Genomic DNA, 18,930 nt, shown 5'->3' with positions numbered 1-18,930 from the left:
AAATTACTTACATCGAGTCATCTATTCCTGGGCCATATAATAGTTCTTCAGCCATTGTGGAAGTTTTCAAAACATCAATTTGCTGTTGCCTACGAAGCATTCTGCCTTTCCGAGTGTTGTCGTTGGCGCGCTGATCTGCCACTTTCACACGTGCAGCATCCAATTTTTCAGCATACCGATGGGAATTAGACCCACAATTAAGTCCTAGGGTATCCATAATCATTAATAATGAATTTGTACCTTCATTAAATATACAAGTAGCTATGTATGCAGCAATTTGTACGATAGTAGAACTAGTATTCACGGTTTTTGGGCATATTTTCCACACTAGTTGGTTGAAGCTCTCATTATGGCCTATATATTCCTTTTTATTTATGGTTGTATTTTTGTAAGGATCTGCTTTTATAATTCCAGAATAAGTTTTCGAATCACCATCGCCAATGTAGTTTGTAAATTTAACCCCATGTTTTGTTTCAGACTGCTGAAACATTTCAATCATCGCATCCACCTCCATTTTCCCCGAAGACCCCTTGTGATTAGCACTACACTCATTTTCATGCGATTCATACCATTCCTCGAACTCAACCGTATTTCTTTTCTTTTTCCAATACTTACATAGCTTACAATAAGCACTTTTAATGTTTATATCAAGAATCTTTCCAGTATAATAGCCAATTATAGAAGAAACTCCAAATGACGATGTAAATCCCCGTTTTTGCCAGGTTCCATCTCCCGATACAGTCAAATCGTTCTTATTTTCATTTTCACTTGTCGCTTCTTTTTCTTGATTCACAGCTTTTTTCATCAAGGCTTCTGCAACGGTTTTACCACAATCTAAAATGTGCTTCAATAATATTGTATGCGTAGCTTTATCTAAAAAAGACGGCATGTCCATCAGGCCACAAAACTTGCACAAACCTTCGTATCCTATCCCTAGTATTCTCATCACAAAAATAAAGCGTCTATTTATTTCATAAGAATGCCCAATGAAAGAGCAGGAAGGAATATATTTACTGTCACAGTTATTACATGAAACTACAATTTTAAATCCCAGCCCACGTGTACTAGCTGTTAGAAATTCAATGTTTCCATCACATTTCTTACATTTCACAAGAGCAGAAATGGCAGTGAATACCGTAATAAAATTAATTATTCGAAATTCAGAGGTGCAACTTTCGGGTACATCGTTTTCAGTATTTTGTTTCAGTTTTTTAGATGATGTACTCCGAACACTTTCATCACGTTCCGCCGTTTTTGGGTTAAATATATTTTTTCGTTTCTTTGAATACGACTTACGGATATTTTCAGATTTTCGAACTTCTCTCGAAACTTTTCTCGTATCACGTCCCATAATAAATAACTTCAAAAATAATATATTTTAGTAACGCACAACTATCGACTGCTCTCCGCAACTGCCATAGGCATACTAGTGACGTGGCGAAAAAAAAATAATTTGTAGCACTTATACTACCTAAAAATTGTAATTATATATATTTAGCTATTTATAAATTTAGGTACTACTACATACACCAAAGTCTTAGTTCATGGATGACAATAGAACCCTAAAAGGGGGTTTCTTGAAGCATCCGCTAGCTATCTGCTCCCGAGCGCTTTGAAGTACCCGAGCTCTCTTTGTTATTTGTCGAATAACTCAAAAACTAATTATCGGATCGACTTGAAATTTTCAGAGAATATTTTTAAGATATTACACATAACGAAGATGCAACAAAAAAATAATTGATTTTTTGAAAATTCTGACTACCCCTAACCCCATTTAAAACTTAAACCCCTGAATCCAGCTGATACTAAAATTGAAATTTATTCAAATTGGAAGATTCTAAACCTATACCGGGAGAAAATGATCAGACATGAAAAGGCATGAGTCTTCAGGCCTGATCAGACATGAAAAATGACCATGCCTGATCAGGCCTGATCAGACATGGACAGGTCTGAAAGCCCATTGTTACTTTTAATTAATTATTTTGCTTAATTTTATGGATATAGTATACTTGATAGAGTCATACGCAATTCTCTATAATGAATTGAAATAAAAAAAAATGATTACATATAATTGTACGGCTGTAACACCAGCAGTCACCCATCCAACTACTAACCACACTCAATGCTGTTTAACTTTGGTGATATCCGTGCGCCTTGAAGTTCCTGCCTGCTGTGCTGCTATCTTATGTGACAACAGTTCTATGAAGTACATTATGTATCAAATAAGTTTATCATAAATATAATATAAAAATTGACTTTATGATATATTTTGATAGTCCTAATTTGTTTATTTAACCGAATCTCATCATAACATCACATTTATTTAAATAATAAAATAAGTAATGATTTTAATATTAGGCAGGAGCAGAGCAGACCGAAACATCCCATAGAAAATGTAACAAATTTTTTATTTCAAAATTATTTAAACGTAATGATAAAAATAATTTTGCACATTTTGTGATGACCAAAAAAATTTTTTTCGTCTAAGAAAAAATTTTTATCACATCTTTGACTATGTAAATCTGATCAGATCTACCCGGAAAAAAATGATCAGACCTGACCATGCCTGTTCATGTATGATCAGGTCTGAAATTAGATCTGCTCATGCCTGTTCATGTCTGAAGCGTTAAATACGCTCAGGCCCGATCATATCTGGACATGCCTGTTCATGCTAAGGACCAAATATGCTAAGAAAAAATTTTTGAATATGTTCAGTGTATGTACATTAATTTCGATTAATAAATTTGTAAATTATCAATAAACGGTATATTTTACTATTCAACAAATAAAAGTATTTTGATTATTATTAAAAATCTACCGTAGGGTAAATTTAATTAACTTTTCTAGGCATGAACAGGCCTGAGCATATTTAATGCTTCAAACATGAACAGGCCTGAGCGTATTTCACGCTCCAGACATGAACAGGCCTGATCAGACATGATCAGACCTGAGCGTATTTAACCCTTCAGACATAAACAGGCATGATCATGTATAATTTCAGGCCTGATCAGGTCTAATTTCAGGCTTGATCATACATGAACAGGCATGGTCAGGTCTGGTCATTTTTTCCCGGGTAGACATTCATAAAATCAGCCGTTTCTAAACTTGGAAATTCGAAAAATCAGCCGATTCATGAGCTAAGTTTATTTGAAGCGTCACCACTCCAATCTAGTTGTAATATTGAATATATTTACCTATAAAATGAGGCTTCACGTATTTTTGACTATCAAAATCGAAAAATTCAGTTGTTGATGAAACAATTTTTGAAGAAATTTAATATATGTGATGGATTTATTCATTCTTCATTAAGGATTTAAAAATTTTTCTTTTGCTATTTTTTGCACGACTCATGATGCGAAGCATCAGAGAGTGCTTTACGATCAAAAATTTTTTTTCACCTCATTTCCGCAACTATTTTCATTATTATAGTCTTGTTAGTTCACGGAATCAAGATATTTTGCATACTTTTGTCAAGATAATTTAATGGAGATTAATTTGACACTTTTCAAAAATTGATTTAGTGCACTAGAAACGGAAAAAAACATCAAAATAGGTCGAAAAATTTTTCTGTCCGTCATGTATGAAACCCTGAAAACTCTGAAAACACTCTAACTTTCGAAAAAATGCATCAATTGAATTTGCAGAAGTGAAAACAGCAACGGCTAGTGTTACTTCCGAAGGGGTAAAGCCGCCGGAAGAACCGTTATCCTACCGACCACTCTGCATGTTAGACACGGCCGGCAAGATATTCGAGCGCATAATTCATCAGAGAATAGAGGCTGTAGTGGATCCACTCCTGGCAGAGAACCAGTTTGGTTTCCGAAAAGGACGGTCAACTCTGGATGCGATCAAATTGGTTGTTGATACAGCCAAGGATGCAATCGCCGGAATGAGATGGAAGGGTGGAAAGAAGAAATACTGCTTGGTGGCTGCTCTGGACATCAAGAATGCCTTCAACTCCGCTAACTGGGACTGCGTTATGCGGGCTCTAGAAGAAAAAAACGTACCAGGATACCTTCGCAGAATGGTAGCGAGCTATTTCACGAATAGGGTCCTGAAATATGACACGAAAAACGCTACGGAAGTGTACGAAATCACCGGAGAAGTGCCACAGGGATCAGTCTTAGGTCCTCTGCTATGGAACATCATGTATGATGGCCTCCTGAGAATAGCATTGCCTACGGGAGTCAAACTTGTAGCATATGCGGATGACGTAGCTGTCGTGATCGTCGCAAAGCACCTCGAAGAGATAGAAATGGCATTTGATATTACATTCAGACGAGTCAATTTGTAGATGGACATGGTAAACTTGCAACTAGCCAAGCATAAAACCGAGGCAGTGCTCATCACCAGTAGAAAAACGGTAGAAACTATCAAGTTGAGAGTCGGAGAACAAGAAATCACATCACAACCATTTATCCGTTATCTGGGAGTGATGCTGGATGCCCGACTCAATTTCAAGCAGCAGGTGGAACATGTCAGTGCCAAAGCGTCAGTAGTGAGGGCTAGTCTCGCACGGCTGATGCCTAACATCGGAGGCCCAATGCAGAGCAGGAGGCTACTATTGTCATCAGTAGTCACATTAGTGCTCACTTACGGAATATCAATTTGGGTTGATGCACTGGAAACCCAAGAATCATGGAGAAAAGCTGAACCAGTATATCGACTGAGTGCCCTACAAGTAGCTAGTGCCTTCCGCACTATATCAGGAGAAGCAGTGTGCGTCATTGCCGGAACACTACCTCTTAGAATTCTAGCAGAGGAAAGACGAGTCCTTTACCAACGAAAAAGGTCAACTGCACTGAGCCCTGAAGAACTTAGAATTGAAGAATGGCAGAACAGCATAGGCCGATGGCAACTACAATGGAATGCTACAGAGAAGGGTAGGTGGACGCACCGCCTCATACCTCGGATCGACATTTGGCTTAACCGGGATTATCGAATGCTTTTAAAACCTCCTTCTCCCCAATAGTTGTGCTTTGGACGACCATCTCGTTCCATTTTATTTATTTAACTTTATTCAACTATTTTATTAACAAAATGAAAGTTAATTATTAATATCTGATAGCTGGTTGTCAAAAATTTGTTATTTATTTACGATTTATGATGATCGAATTCATTTTCCGTCAACAGGTGGCGTTAAAACACTGAACGTAAAATACGTCATGAAGAAAACTCAGAAGGTAATCTACCAAGTATTATACATGTATAAAACTATGTATTATACGTATAGTATTTTACGTGCCCACCTCTGCCCATAATATTATGTTGAATAACAAAAAAATTATCATTCAGTTATATAAATATCCATAATAAATAATTATCTTAAATTAAAACATAAAATAAATGAATATAAGTGTAAATATGTTAAAAATATTAGATTTAATAATAATTTATTATTTATATAATCGAAAATGTAAATTTACAATTTAACCGGTTAACTAATTCAACCGGTTAACTAGTTAATCGGTTTAACCGGTTAATTTGAATTAACCAGCTGGCCGATGAACTCATTAATCTGGTTAAAATTTCTGGCCGGTTAAGTCAGCCAAATTGTACAGCACTAATTATTAATCTATATTTAAATGTACATAATTTCAATGAAAAATAAAAAAAAAAATTAGGAAAACTTAATAATAACTTAATAATAACGGAATAACTTAAAAATTAGTGTGTTATTTTGAGCTCTCCGAGCTCAAAAGTTTGATAGAAGTTTAATAAAACACTATTTTATGAATTTTCAAATCGCAATAACTTTTGAATGAATGAACCGATTTCCACGCGGTTGGTGGCATTCGACGCAGTTTTTTAAGCTTCATAAAGAATCTTTAAGTTTAAATTGATAGAACGAAAAATTTTTGAGTAATTCCGGAAAAACACTTTTCGTAAAACGGGGTGAAAACAATAACTTCCCGATTTTTGAAAATCTTCGATTTTCTTAGCGGGAAGTTGAAAATTACACAATGATTGTGGTAACAGAGTAATAAAACATTTAATAATTATGTTTGAACCATCGTTTTGTAAGCTTTAATTTAATAAGATTACGTTGAAATAATCAAAGTTTAGAAACGGTTTATTTCACGAATTTCCAAGATTAGAAACGACTGATTTCACGAATGTCCAGGTTTAGAATCGTCCAATTTTAATGAATTTCAATTTTAGTATTGGCTGAGTATACATGTACAATTGTGTTCATTAATTTGTATTGAGTCAGTTTTTATGTTTCGAGATTTATTGTCATCTCTAAATTTGGCGGTTTACAAACTAAAAAATTGGAAAATCTTAAATTTTTCCTTTTGCAAAATAAGCTAAACGTTAAAAATGATAATATTGTAATGTTAGAAACGTAAATCATGCCTAAAGTAAAGAATAAAAGTACAGTAAAATATTAGAAAGGAAAACGCAGTCAACTGTAAATAAAAAAAAATCATCCAAATAAATTCATTTGTAAAATTAGCAATTTAAAAAAGAATGTTAATATATATATATATATATATATATATATATATATATATATATATATATATATATATATATATATATATATATACACTGATAAAAAATTAACTTGACTCAAGAGCCAAACTCTTGAACCAAGAAATCCATTTTGAAGAAAATGATTTTCTTGAGTCAAGAGAATAAATTCTTGACTCAAGAAAATTTTCTTAGACCAAGAATAATTTCTTAGCTCAAGAATTTATTCTCTTGACTCAAGAAAATCATTTTCTTCAAAATGGAATTCTTGGTTCAAGAGTTTGGCTCTTGAGTCAAGTCAATTTTTTTATCAGTGTATAGATATGTATATATATATATATATATATATATATATATATATATATATATTTATATATATGGGTTATTCCACCAAATAAGAACATTTTTACGGGGCGACCCTCGCGGATTATGTTTAAAATTTATGGAGGTGTTCTCTATCATAAGACGAAAATTCCCTGAGAGTTTTAGCTCTTAATACGCAGCGGTCTTGAAGTTATGATTTTTTGAAATTTTGGAAAAAATTTTTTTTCAACTTTTTCGTCAATTTTTCTGATATGAAAAACATTTTTAAACAAAATTGACAAACATTGTATTTTGTAGGAAAAATTCTCAGCTTTTGAATGAAATATGTATTGTTTCATAAACTCATCAGAAGACCCTTAAAAATCAAATTAAAGTGGAAAAATTGATTTTTTTCGGTGTGCAGCCCAAAATTCTTCAAACTTGAATTTTTTTTCTGAAAGCTGAGAGTTTTTTACACAAAATATAGCGTTTTGCCGATGTGCATATTTTTTGTTTCGTCACAATTAAATTAAATGTTAGATTCACTATGCAGTAATATAATTCAGAATAGTAATATAATTTTCTCTTCAATACTAAAATTATAGTACTCAGAAATTTTGAACCACCTGCTTAAAAGATGAGTCTATACTTCGTCACTTATCATGCAGATGGCGCTCACAACTCCCTTTATTTACTTTCATTTTGTGATTCTTTCTTGAGCGATTTCTTTTCGGATCGTTTGTTCTTGACAAAAATATAATTGCTCAAGTTTTTAAGTAATAATTATTGCGTTACTTTGATATTTCATCGCCATGAGTAAACGTATACGGTCAGTAAATTGTTGTAATCCATTCAATGAGTCACGTAAGTAACTAATACAGTGCACTTGACCTCTTATGTATAACTTCTACGTAGAACCAATTAAATTAATGGCCTTGTGTTTAATATTGACTTTTGACATCTAATTAAACGAAACTTTTAGATAAAAAAGGAGTTAAAGATTTAAGAAAATTTCCCGACGAAGATCGTTGGAAATTTCGTGACCTCAGAGGAAGAGGAAATTATTTCAAGTCAAATTAGTGATGAAAGTCTGAGTATATCAGCTGAAATTTGTACTCAAGGAAGCAGTTTATCTCGAACTGTCAGTAATTTTAGCGACAATCTATGTGATTACAATGATCATTCTTTAGAGCGATTTTTGAAAATTCCTCTTATTGAAAAAGACAGGTAAAAATTTTCTATTGATTAAGTTTTTCATTTACTGAGTGAAAACTTACTTAATTATTTTTCTATGCGTTTAATTTAAGGTTATATTCTGAAAAAAATTATGGAGTAAAAAAACTTGATGAGAGCTATGCTGCCCTAGAGAATAAGTTCCAATCACAATTTGGAATAGTACCTGAATCTACCTACGGAAAGATTAATCAAGATCATTGCTCCATGATAGCTAAACTGAAGAAATTATATAACGCTGAAAGTGACAAGTAAATTTTTTTAACAATCGATCATTTTAAAATATCTTCATTTTTTCATATTAATACGATCGATCGTTTGCTTTACAGATCAATAAAAAAGAAGCTGCTTTCAATTTTACCCGACAGTTGGGAAGTCAGTCGTATAGCATCTGAATTTAACTGTTCTCGAAAAATGGTACTGAATCTTAAAAATGATATCAGTGAATCTGAGAATGTTGATTTTGACTCTGGTGAAATGACTACTAATACTTTGAATCCCACAAAAGTTCCAGGCAATCAGCCGCTTAAGTTAGATGTAAAAAAACTTGTCATTGATTTTTATGAAAGCGAAGAAAACTCAAAACAATTAGCGAGCATGAAAGATTTTAAATCTGTGAAGGATTGTGATGGAAATCGAACTAGGGTACAAAAAAAGTTGACTCTTTGTAATTTAAAAGAATTGTACCAAAGCTTCAAAGCGCAATATAATTCAGTGGCAATCGGATTTTCTAAATTCGCTAGTTTGAGGCCTACTTATTGTATTCTTGCTGGAAGTAGTGGTACACATGTCGTATGTGTTTGTACTATTCATCAAAATGTAAAATTGATGTTAGAAGGTACTTGTGTATTTGACATTCTCTATAATTGTACTAAAACTAGTTATTAATCTTATTACATTTATTCCATTTAGGATGTAATTTTCCAAAATTTGCGAAAAACACCGATTGGGTTGTAGAATCTCAGCCAATTTACAAAAATTTATTAAATAAATTAGTTTGTAACAATCCAAAAGAATCGTGCTTTTCCAGAATGTGCAATAGTTGTCCAAATAGTGAAGAAATCGCTGATTATTTTCGTGTGTCGTTTAATGAATCTGATGTTAATGAAATCCAATATAAAATGTGGACATCAACAGACCGTTGTACTATTGTGAATGTTACTTCAGATTCCGAAGACTTCATCGAGACTTTAGTGACGCAACTTGATAAGCTTTTGAAACATGATTTTATTGCGAAAACACAGTCGATTTTTTTCTGATACAAAACTAAATTTAAAGAGCGGGGAATTCGCCGTAGTATTTGACTTTTCGGAAAATTATGCATTCGTTGTGCAGGAAGCAGCTCAAGGCTTTCATTGGAACAATGATCAAGCTACTATATTTCCAATGGTGATTTATTATAACGAAAATGATACTATTAAGCATTTGAGCTTTGTTGGTATTTCAGATTGTCTTAAGCACGACACAGTTTTAATTTATTTATTTCAAGAGCAATTGATTGCCTTTCTTAGAAAGAAGTTTGCTGTCATCAATACGATTTTTTACTTCTCTGATGGAGCTCCACAACAATTCAAAAACAAGAAAGCATTTACAAAATTATGTTATTATTATGCTGACTTCGAAATCAACGCTGAGTGGCATTTTTTTGCAACTGCCCATGGCAAAGGATCATACGATGGTCTTGCGGGTTCATTAAAACGATATGCTGCTAGAGCTTCATTACAAATGAACAATAAAGAGCATATACTGAAACCACAAGATTTGTTTTCCTGGGGAACGGAAAATTTTACAAGCGTTGACTTTACTTTTATAGCTAATGACGATTATTTAATAAAAAAAAATGTGTTAGACGTACGATATTCTCAATCGAAAACGGTGAAAGGTACACAGTCATTACACACTTTTGTGCCTTTAAAAGATGAAATTGGTTATGCTTTCATTAAAACTGTGTCCACATCTCAAAAAAGTTCAAAAATAAAAGTATTTTAATTATAATGAATTTGCGTTTAATTTAATTGTGACGAAACAAAAAATATGCACATCGGCAAAACGCAATATTTTGTGTAAAAAACTCTCAGTTTTCAGAAAAAAATTCAAATTTGAAGAATTTTGGGCTGCACACAGAAAAAAATCAATTTTTCCACTTTAATTTGATTTTTAAGGGTTTTCTGATGAGTTTATGAAAAAATAAATATTTTCATTCAAAAGCTGAGAATTTTTCCTACAAAATACAATGTTTGTCTATTTTGTTTAAAAATGTTTTTCATATTAGGAAAATTGACGAAAAAGTTGAAAAAAAATTTTTTCCAAAATTTCAAAAAATCATAACTTCAAGACCGCTGCGTATTAAGAGCTAAAACTCTCAGGGAATTTTTGTCTTATGATAGAGAACACCTCCATAAATTTTAAACATAATCCGCGAGGGTCGCCCCGTAAAAATGTTCTTATTTGGTGGAATGACCCATATATATATATATATATATATATCCACAGATTCGGTAGAATCTGGCGCCAAGTTCCGTTCAAATCTGCTGTAAACGGAGCGCCAGACTACCGACTGTGTTTACTGTAAGCAGAACGGTATTTTGAGGTTGCAAAATTTTATTTAATTCTACGGTACTTTTTTTTCCTAAATTGTATATTATAACAGTAATTCATACTTTATTTGACTGTTATTAATTAATTATATTATCTTATAACAATTAATCTACTTGAAATTATTAAATTTAATCAGCACAAACTATAGCAACGCAAAAATTTCGATCCTGACTTTTTTTCGATGGGCAAAGTGATCTGCCACAGACTAAATAATTCGAGAATGCATAGTAATCCTCCTATAGATACGCAACTACAGTTAAAAAAAGTAATTCACAGCTTACATTTACGGCCGCCAAAGTGCACTAGAATTACATCTACATAAACTGTAGCTTCGAGGGGATAGTTTGCAGTAAAAAATGCAGTCAACACGAGATTTAAGTTGTTATCAATTGTAAATTTTCATTATAATTACAAAAAATACTAAAATCCGAACAAAAACAGTTTCACTGTAAAAAAATCGCGCCAAATCCACGTTCATAAGACTATTAAGAAAAAAAAATTTGTTTTTTTCTTTACAAAAATATATAAAATAAAAAAATTAAAAAATCCAAGTAACCGATATGATTACTTATGATTTTCGGAAATTAAAAAAAATTTTGTTATAAATTTAAAAATTAAGAAAAAAATTTTGGACTGTAATCACCCTAATATATATATATATTAGGGTGATTAAAAAAAAAAATTTTTTTTTTCCAAACAGGCTCAAAAGTTTCTTTTAGGTGTAAAAAAATTTCTGTGAAAAGATGAGCCCTTAATATTAATATTAAGATTGTCCTCATCGCATTTTTTTAATTCCCATAAGAATAACATGGGAAAAATTTTTTTTGCTTCTTCTGGTTTTTGTACCGTTCAAACGACTGGTTGACTGATAAATCGCTGTTCCAATATTTATAGAGAATTGAACGCTCTACAAAAAAGGTCTCATAACATTTTTTGATTTGTCCACGCGTTCAATTTTTCAAAAATTTGATCGAATTTTATAAATTACACCGAAATTGTTGGTTTCCGTGTCAAAATACAAATCAAATTTTTTGTCAAACATAAATTAGACTTCTGATAAATGTTGACCAATAATTTTTTTTTATTCAATCAAATAAATATGATGCTTTTAAGGAATTTTTTTGCAATAAATCAAAAAATAAACAATTTTATTCTATTATTATGTTCACATTCATTTTATTAATAAGTTTTGCTTAAAAAATTGCTTATCTATTTATATTAAATATTTATGATTGAAGTGATTTTTTATAACAATTTGGAAAACGTTGTCGATGGCCCCGAACAACCTGCAATAAATACTGCAAGTGTTCTTCATCTTTAGTTGGGCAGCAGTTATATTCTTCAATTAATGCAACACCCCGTTCAGCAACGTCGTTCGTTACTTTCAAAGTTTTGAAAAATTCCAGACATGTTTTGTAGCTATCATCATTGGGCCATGTAGAAATATCTTCTTCTATGAAATCAGAGGGTAAATCAAATTTTTTAAATAGCTCTAATGAGTTTTTCGAAACAAAGTCGCTTAAATCGTTATCTAATAACGATTTTAAATTTACATCCTCTACATGATATCGCTGCTCCATTAATGTAGAGCCCTCTCGAGTGTTAATGGCATAAAGCATTTTCTTTTTAATATAGATCGGAACATTGTCATCAAATAATGAGATTGTGGCCAACTCGTCATTTAAATACCACAAATGTTCCTTCATCTTTCTGCAAGCTTCTTGTGACACCACCGAGTCAATTTTTTTTATTTAAAATCAAATTTTTCATCAACTCTAGATCTTTGTAAGGTGCTAGAATAGCAGATGTTGCCGTGTACCAAGCTTCAATGTAAAATAAAATTACGAAGATACACACTTGACGTAAACTTTTTATTTTACGAGGGGAAAGATGAAATTGATCCCGAAAAATAAACATTTTCAAACTATAGATGGCTTTTGACATCCATCGCGCATGATGCATAGCACCAGTACGTTTGAAAGTCTACGTATCGGTTGAACAACTACCAAGAAAAACTAAAGATAATAACAAAAGCTCCCGGTAATCATCTCGAGGCTGAGACATCTAAAAAACCAAATTAATAAACATAAGTTGAACGTATTAGTTTTGATTGTATCAAGGAAATATAATGAACAATTTTTACCTGTAAGCAATCATTAATGAAATTAATAATTTTCATCTTATCTTCATTTAAAGCGCTTGCCACAGTTTCATCCTCTATTCCACTTTTATATTTGGTTTGATCAATGTCATCCCATCCTTTTTTAAAACGAAGGAAAATCGGCATGTTAGGACCAGATGTAGTGGTCCAAAAAACTTCAAAAACTCCTCGTAAAACAATTTCCAATACATGATGACGACAAGGAAGCCACACCAATTTTCTCCCCAATGCTTTTTCAATTTGAACACATGTACCTTTATAAACGCCTACAACAAGAACAGATAAAAATATATAAAAACATGAGATCTTGATTTTAAGGTGAGAGGAGAGCGTACCTACGCTCACGCTGAAGTCATGCAGTAAAAATCAAATATAATAATGACATGAGTACTTGTAATTATTAAATAAAGTTTACCTGTGTTGACAGCTGCAGTATCGAAATACATTGCTTTTACGTAAGGAGCAATGTTCCATTGATTCAACGTCGAAATAACAGCTAAAGCTTGTTGAAAAGCTTGTGAATCAGCTATATCGGGTAAAATTTTACCGTCCCAGTGGACAACATAACGATCATCAGAACGGAATTCTTCTTTCAAATCTTGCGCAATGTTTGATCTACGTTTGATGCGCGCTCGATAAATTGTACCGTAGCTTAAATTAAGAGTAGAAAGATCGATTCCTACACTCTTAAAAGCAGCAGCTAAAATAAAAGTAGCATTCCTATTTGTTACTTTTGCTCGATCTAGTGCTGCACATAATTCGGGTGTCATCACATCAATTTTGTTTGGTTGACACTGTTGACTTAGCTGATTTTCAAAGTCAGATACAACATTTGATGTCTGACTAGATGTTGTTGCTGATAAACCAGATAGTAATACTGCGGATTTTTGGGTAACAAGCATCATATCAACAGCAGGTTCATCTGCATCTAAATAGCAAAAGTTTTTTTATATAAAACAGATAGTTATAGTTGATTGAGAAAGTATACTGATTAAGAAAGATTTCTTAGCATTTAAGATGATTTCTTTGCATTTAAAAAATTATTTCTTAAACATCTTTTCTTAGCATTTAAAAAATATTTCTTAGTATTTAAGAAATAATTCTTAAATACTAATAAATATTTTTTAAATACAAAGAAATGATGTTTAAGAAATGATTTCTTAAATACAAAGAAATCTTTTTAAATACTAAGAAATTCTTCTATCAATGTAAATATAAATTGTAATATGAACTTACCAGCTGAATCTACAACCATTATATCTTGATTTTGATCTTCTTGTTGTTACAGTGTTATTATCAATAAATCCGAATCGATTTTTTTATCTTTGCCCGGCCAAGAACAACTTTTTCTCTTCATCAATGTATTTATCGACGTTCAGTTTGGCGATATCAAATAAATTTTTTAATTTTTGAAAAAAATTTGATTCTTTCTTCTTTTGTGCTACTGATTTTTTGCGCTTACAATTCTTCTGTATCTTTTTGACTTCATTTAATAAATTTGAAAGTTTTTTTCGCGCAAATTGCTCGCCACATGTTGGAATACCAGCTTCGGACCACTTTTCTTGAACTTTCGTTATTGTCAAATTGATACTGTGTTTATGTTGAAATTTTAAAACTTTTTTCTGGTAGAGAAGTACCGACATAACCTCTACCAAACTAGGAAGTTTGCGTCCACTAAAATTTTCAATTGGATCACTCACAATACGACTCAAGTAATCCATGGTCAACTTGAAATTAAGCTCAAATAATTTTTTAAATTAATATCATGTAATAGATAATAATAACTGCAAATAACTCTGACTTTGTTAAAATAAAAATGCTAAGGACGAAAATTTATAGTTCAGTATGTTTATCATAATAATAACATAGCTCTGAAGCTCTGAGCTCCATCTATTGGGAAATAATTTTTTTATCGACGGAGCAAGAAAATAATAGTGTTTATCGACTGAAAATTTAAAAGAACAAATTGGCCATTTGTATCTGAAATTACAAAAATTTTTTTAAAGTTATTTATTTATTTATTTTCCATCTTATAGCAATGGAATAAATACTATTATTATTATTATTATTATTTTTTTTTTTTAGTCTATTTTTTCCGATGACCACATGTATCAGAAGTCTAATTTATATTTGACAAAAAATTTGATTTGTATTTTGACACTGAAACCAACAGTTTAGGTGTAATTTATAAAATTCGATCAAATTTTTGAAAAATTGAACTATGATCTTGAATAACTTTTGAACGCGTGAACAAATCAAAAAATGTTATCAGACCTTTTTTGTAGAGCGTTCAATTCTCTATAAATTGAAACAGTGATTCATAAGTCAATCAGTCGTTTGAACGGTACAAAAATCAGAAGAAGCAAAAAAAATTTTTCCCATGTTATTCTTATGGGAATTAAAAAAATACGATGAGGACAATCTTAATATTAATATTAAGAGCTCATCTTTTCATAGTAATTTTTTTACACCTAAACGAAACTTTTGAGCCTGTTTGGAAAAAAAAAAATTTTTTTTTTTTTTGGATCACCCTAATATATATATTTATATATATTTTTAGCTTAATTTTGAAAGGTGTCGGTGAGAATTCAAAGTTTCCCATGTAAATAACACGTAAAAAAATATTTTTTATTAAAAATAATATAACTTTTGAACCACTTAAGATAAAAATTTTTTGACGGCGGATTCTTGAAGGGCATTAAATTTCCTACAAAATCATGCCTGGTTCCATTTTTTAAAGTAAAAAATTCATATATTGACTGGTCATGAAAATTAAACAAAAAATCAAAATAAGCAATGTTAGGCATTTATCGTTATAAATTTATATATTTTTAAGGAAATAAATTACTTTCAAATGAGATAAGTAGGGGGGGGGGGTACACAAGTACTATTTGTGTAAAAGCGTGGTTTAAAGCTTTTTGTCCGATAAGCGCTCCAGCGCAAGACTTAGATTTCTTGAAAAACTTAATTAATTATAAAAATATTAATAAAAAAATTTCCAATGCTACTGTATCAACATTTTAGCGACATTTATAGTATCTGACAGAAAAACTTGCTACTATGTCATTTTTCGATTTTAGTATTAGTTTAGAAGTTAAGAAAAAATGGAAAAAAGCGGTCAATAAGAAAGAGAACAAAATTTGTGATAAAATCACCGATGTCTTTGGAATAAATCGTGTCATGTTGGTTTTTATATAATATTATTCTTTTTTGATCAATTTTGTTCAGATTTAGATTCAGTAAATTGAAATACACAAAAATCATATTTGATCCGGGTTCACAAAAATTTTTTCATTGTTGTGACTGCAGTTTTCTGCAATTTTTTGGGGTTTTTTTGCATTATGCTCAAAATTGGAGGGTGACCGAGTCAAACGACTTGAAATTCGGATTCAGTGGGTAAATATTTATTTCGGTAGGTAGGTCCAGTCCAAAGTACACACCACTTTTTTTTGTGTGCCGGAGCTATGTATGACTATATTTTTTAGATATATTCTATGGAACAACTATATTTATTAGAATATTTGTAAGATGATTCAAAATTTTAAAAATTTGGCATTATAACGATATTAAAATTGTTGATTATAAAAATATACCATATTATAATTTTTTTTTCAATTGTTGTTTTATTAATTAATTAAAAAGTATAAAAATTACGATAAAATAGTGTCATTTATTGTTTTCTTGTAATTAATTAAATTTATCTCAGAGGCAATCCATTGAAAGAGTTCAGCTATCAATCTATCTTGTAGAAAATTAAATTCTTTACAAAAAAAGGTCCTCTGCAATTTTGGTGTCAGATCAATAGTTTAGGAGAAAAAATCAAAAAACCACGACTTTTGAGCAAAAATCGAATATACAACTTTTTACTGGCGAGATAGCTCATAAATTGAAAATAAGCTGTAAGAGCTTTTAAAGAGGAAGGATCCCTCTACATTTTTCGCCCATAGTCAAATGAATATCATGAAATGTCGCTATGCTATAGATAATGTAAGCAAAAAAAAAATGATTTTCATGGGTTAATTATATGGGAAAACTTTGAATTCATTCAGCGAGTTCTTAAAATTGAAATTAAGAACTATCCTTTGGTGGGAATTTTTAACTTCCCGCTAAAAAAATCAAAGATTTTCGAAAAACCGGGAAATCGTTTTGAAATAACGAATTATTTATTTCAATATGCTTTTTATCCATAATTTTTTTCGTTTAAATTATGAAAATCACGTTTTAATCGAAATCACGATTTTTAGGCGAGAATAGAGCATATCTGCGCGCTTCGCGCTCAAGGCATGCAATATTACCTTACTTTTTAACTTTCCGCTAAGAAAATCGAAGATTTTCAAAAATCGGGAAGTTATTGTTTTCACCCCGTTTTGCAAAAATCGAGATTTCAACAGATCTCGACGTTTTGAAGCTCTAAGAAGCTTCCCTGACTATTTTTACGATGATGTCCCTACGTCTGTACACGGAAAGAAAATTATATAAAAAATTACGATGAATACATCGTAATTTTTAGTATAGGACATTGTAGCGCTGGACCAGAACTCAAACATCATAATTTATACGATGTAACATCGTAAATTTCTATCACTCAAATTAAAAAGAACTGTTCGAATTAAAAATCAGCACATTGTCCGTTTGAAACACGATAACTTGTGTAAAAATTAACGAATTCAATTAATTTTTTTTTATTAGCTTGAGATCTACTTTGTGGAGATTGGTATTGCAAATGGTCATCTTACTTAGTTTTGCTTAATCATTGTTAATAAAAAACTAAAATAATTAAACAAAATACACATGAGTGTTTATATCTCTATATATATATATATATATCAGGAGATGAGATCAGAAGTACTGGGTGACGAAGGACAAGGAGAAACTTGGCTTACAGGGATTGAGATGATATGGGGGGACAAGGAGAGGGTGTAAGGGGGTCGCGAGTAGTAAAATACAACGGAAGCGGAGGTCTCTCGAGTGCGTGTGCAATTGAGGTATGGAGGTATGGGTGGAAGATGACTGCGGGTTTTTTCTTTGCTATGATAGCTTTCTTTCTCCCGCCAGTGTGAGCATTCTGTGTGTTTGAGGTTGTAAATACTGTTGGATTAAGCGTTATATTATAATGAAGTATGTAGATTAAGACTTAGGTTTAAGCACAATTTTTGTAAGTGGAATGGGAGTCCGCTGTTTGTACCCCATAAAAAAAAAATGGGCAAATAAAGCAATATTATTATTATTATTATTATTATTATATATATATATATATATATCCGAACCAGTAAGTATTCTTCAAACGTGCATGACAGCCGATAATGGCGCACACTCAGTGCGCATGATTAGTTTAAAACACCGCGCGATATTTGAAATGAAAAAATAAATTAAAAAAAAAAAAGAAGTTCTATTTAAAAGTAATCAAAAAAATAGCAAACAAACAAAAAATAGTAAATTGCAAAAGTAATATTTAAATAAAAAAAAATTAGAAAAACGGTTGACCCTGAAGGCCATCCCTGCAACTTCCCGCTAATTCCATACTTAGGCGCTTAAAATTGCACCAATGACGTTTTCGGGTTCTTCGAGCTGAAAATATAATTTATGAGTTATTTTGAGCTCTCTGAGCTCAAAGACATTGCTTTCCTATGCTTTTGAGCTCTTCGAGCTCAAAAGTCTGATAGAGATTTGATAAGACACTATTTTTTGAATTTTTAAACCGCAATAACGTTTGAATGAATAAACCGATTTTCACGCGGTTGGCAGCATTCGACGCAGTTTTTTAAGCCTCACAAAGAATCTTAAATTTTGAATTGATCGCGCTGAGGATTTTGGAGTTATTCCGAAAAAACACTTTTTTCGGTTTTCTTTCGTTCACGATATCTCTCGAACGAATCAACCAATTTTGACCGGACTGGTGGCGATCGACGTTGTTTTCTGGTTAAGAGCTGATTAGTTTTTGGAGTTGAACCATCAAGCCGTTTAAAAGTTATTCCAAAAAAACCACATTTGAAAAAAAAATTTTTTTCAGTTTTTTGAAGATTTCTCAAAATCTATTGGTCTGAATCGGTCCAAATAGTTCTCAAAATCTAAGTTTGGTCATGCCCTTTCGAATGGCACCAACCGCGATGAAATCGGTCAAGCCGTTCAAAAGTTATAAGCGGTTCACATACTTTCACACA

General features: G+C 31.6%; 2 protein-coding genes across 4 annotated transcripts in view; both read left to right on the top strand.

The window, feature by feature from the left end:
• LOC123259742 overlaps nucleotides 1-10,009 on the top strand; it is a 418,255-nt gene extending 408,246 nt beyond the window's left edge. The window contains exons 2-6 of the mRNA XM_044720419.1: nucleotides 7,383-7,641; nucleotides 7,760-8,004; nucleotides 8,085-8,261; nucleotides 8,340-8,848; nucleotides 8,923-10,009. Of these exons, the coding sequence (XP_044576354.1) occupies nucleotides 8,218-8,261; nucleotides 8,340-8,848; nucleotides 8,923-9,269 (900 nt within the window). The 5' untranslated portion in view covers nucleotides 7,383-7,641; nucleotides 7,760-8,004; nucleotides 8,085-8,217 and the 3' untranslated portion in view covers nucleotides 9,270-10,009. The remainder of the gene's footprint in view (nucleotides 1-7,382; nucleotides 7,642-7,759; nucleotides 8,005-8,084; nucleotides 8,262-8,339; nucleotides 8,849-8,922) is intronic.
• Nucleotides 1-18,930, top strand: part of LOC123259731 (myotubularin-related protein 14) — a 38,363-nt gene that overhangs the window by 1,764 nt on the left and 17,669 nt on the right. The gene's annotated exons all lie outside the window — the stretch shown is intronic.

This window comes from Cotesia glomerata, linkage group LG2 (assembly GCF_020080835.1).
Source record: "Cotesia glomerata isolate CgM1 linkage group LG2, MPM_Cglom_v2.3, whole genome shotgun sequence".
NCBI classification, from domain to species: Eukaryota; Metazoa; Arthropoda; class Insecta; order Hymenoptera; family Braconidae; genus Cotesia; species Cotesia glomerata.
Note: the sequence above shows the minus strand (reverse complement) of the source record. Positions and strands in the feature narration are given on the sequence as shown.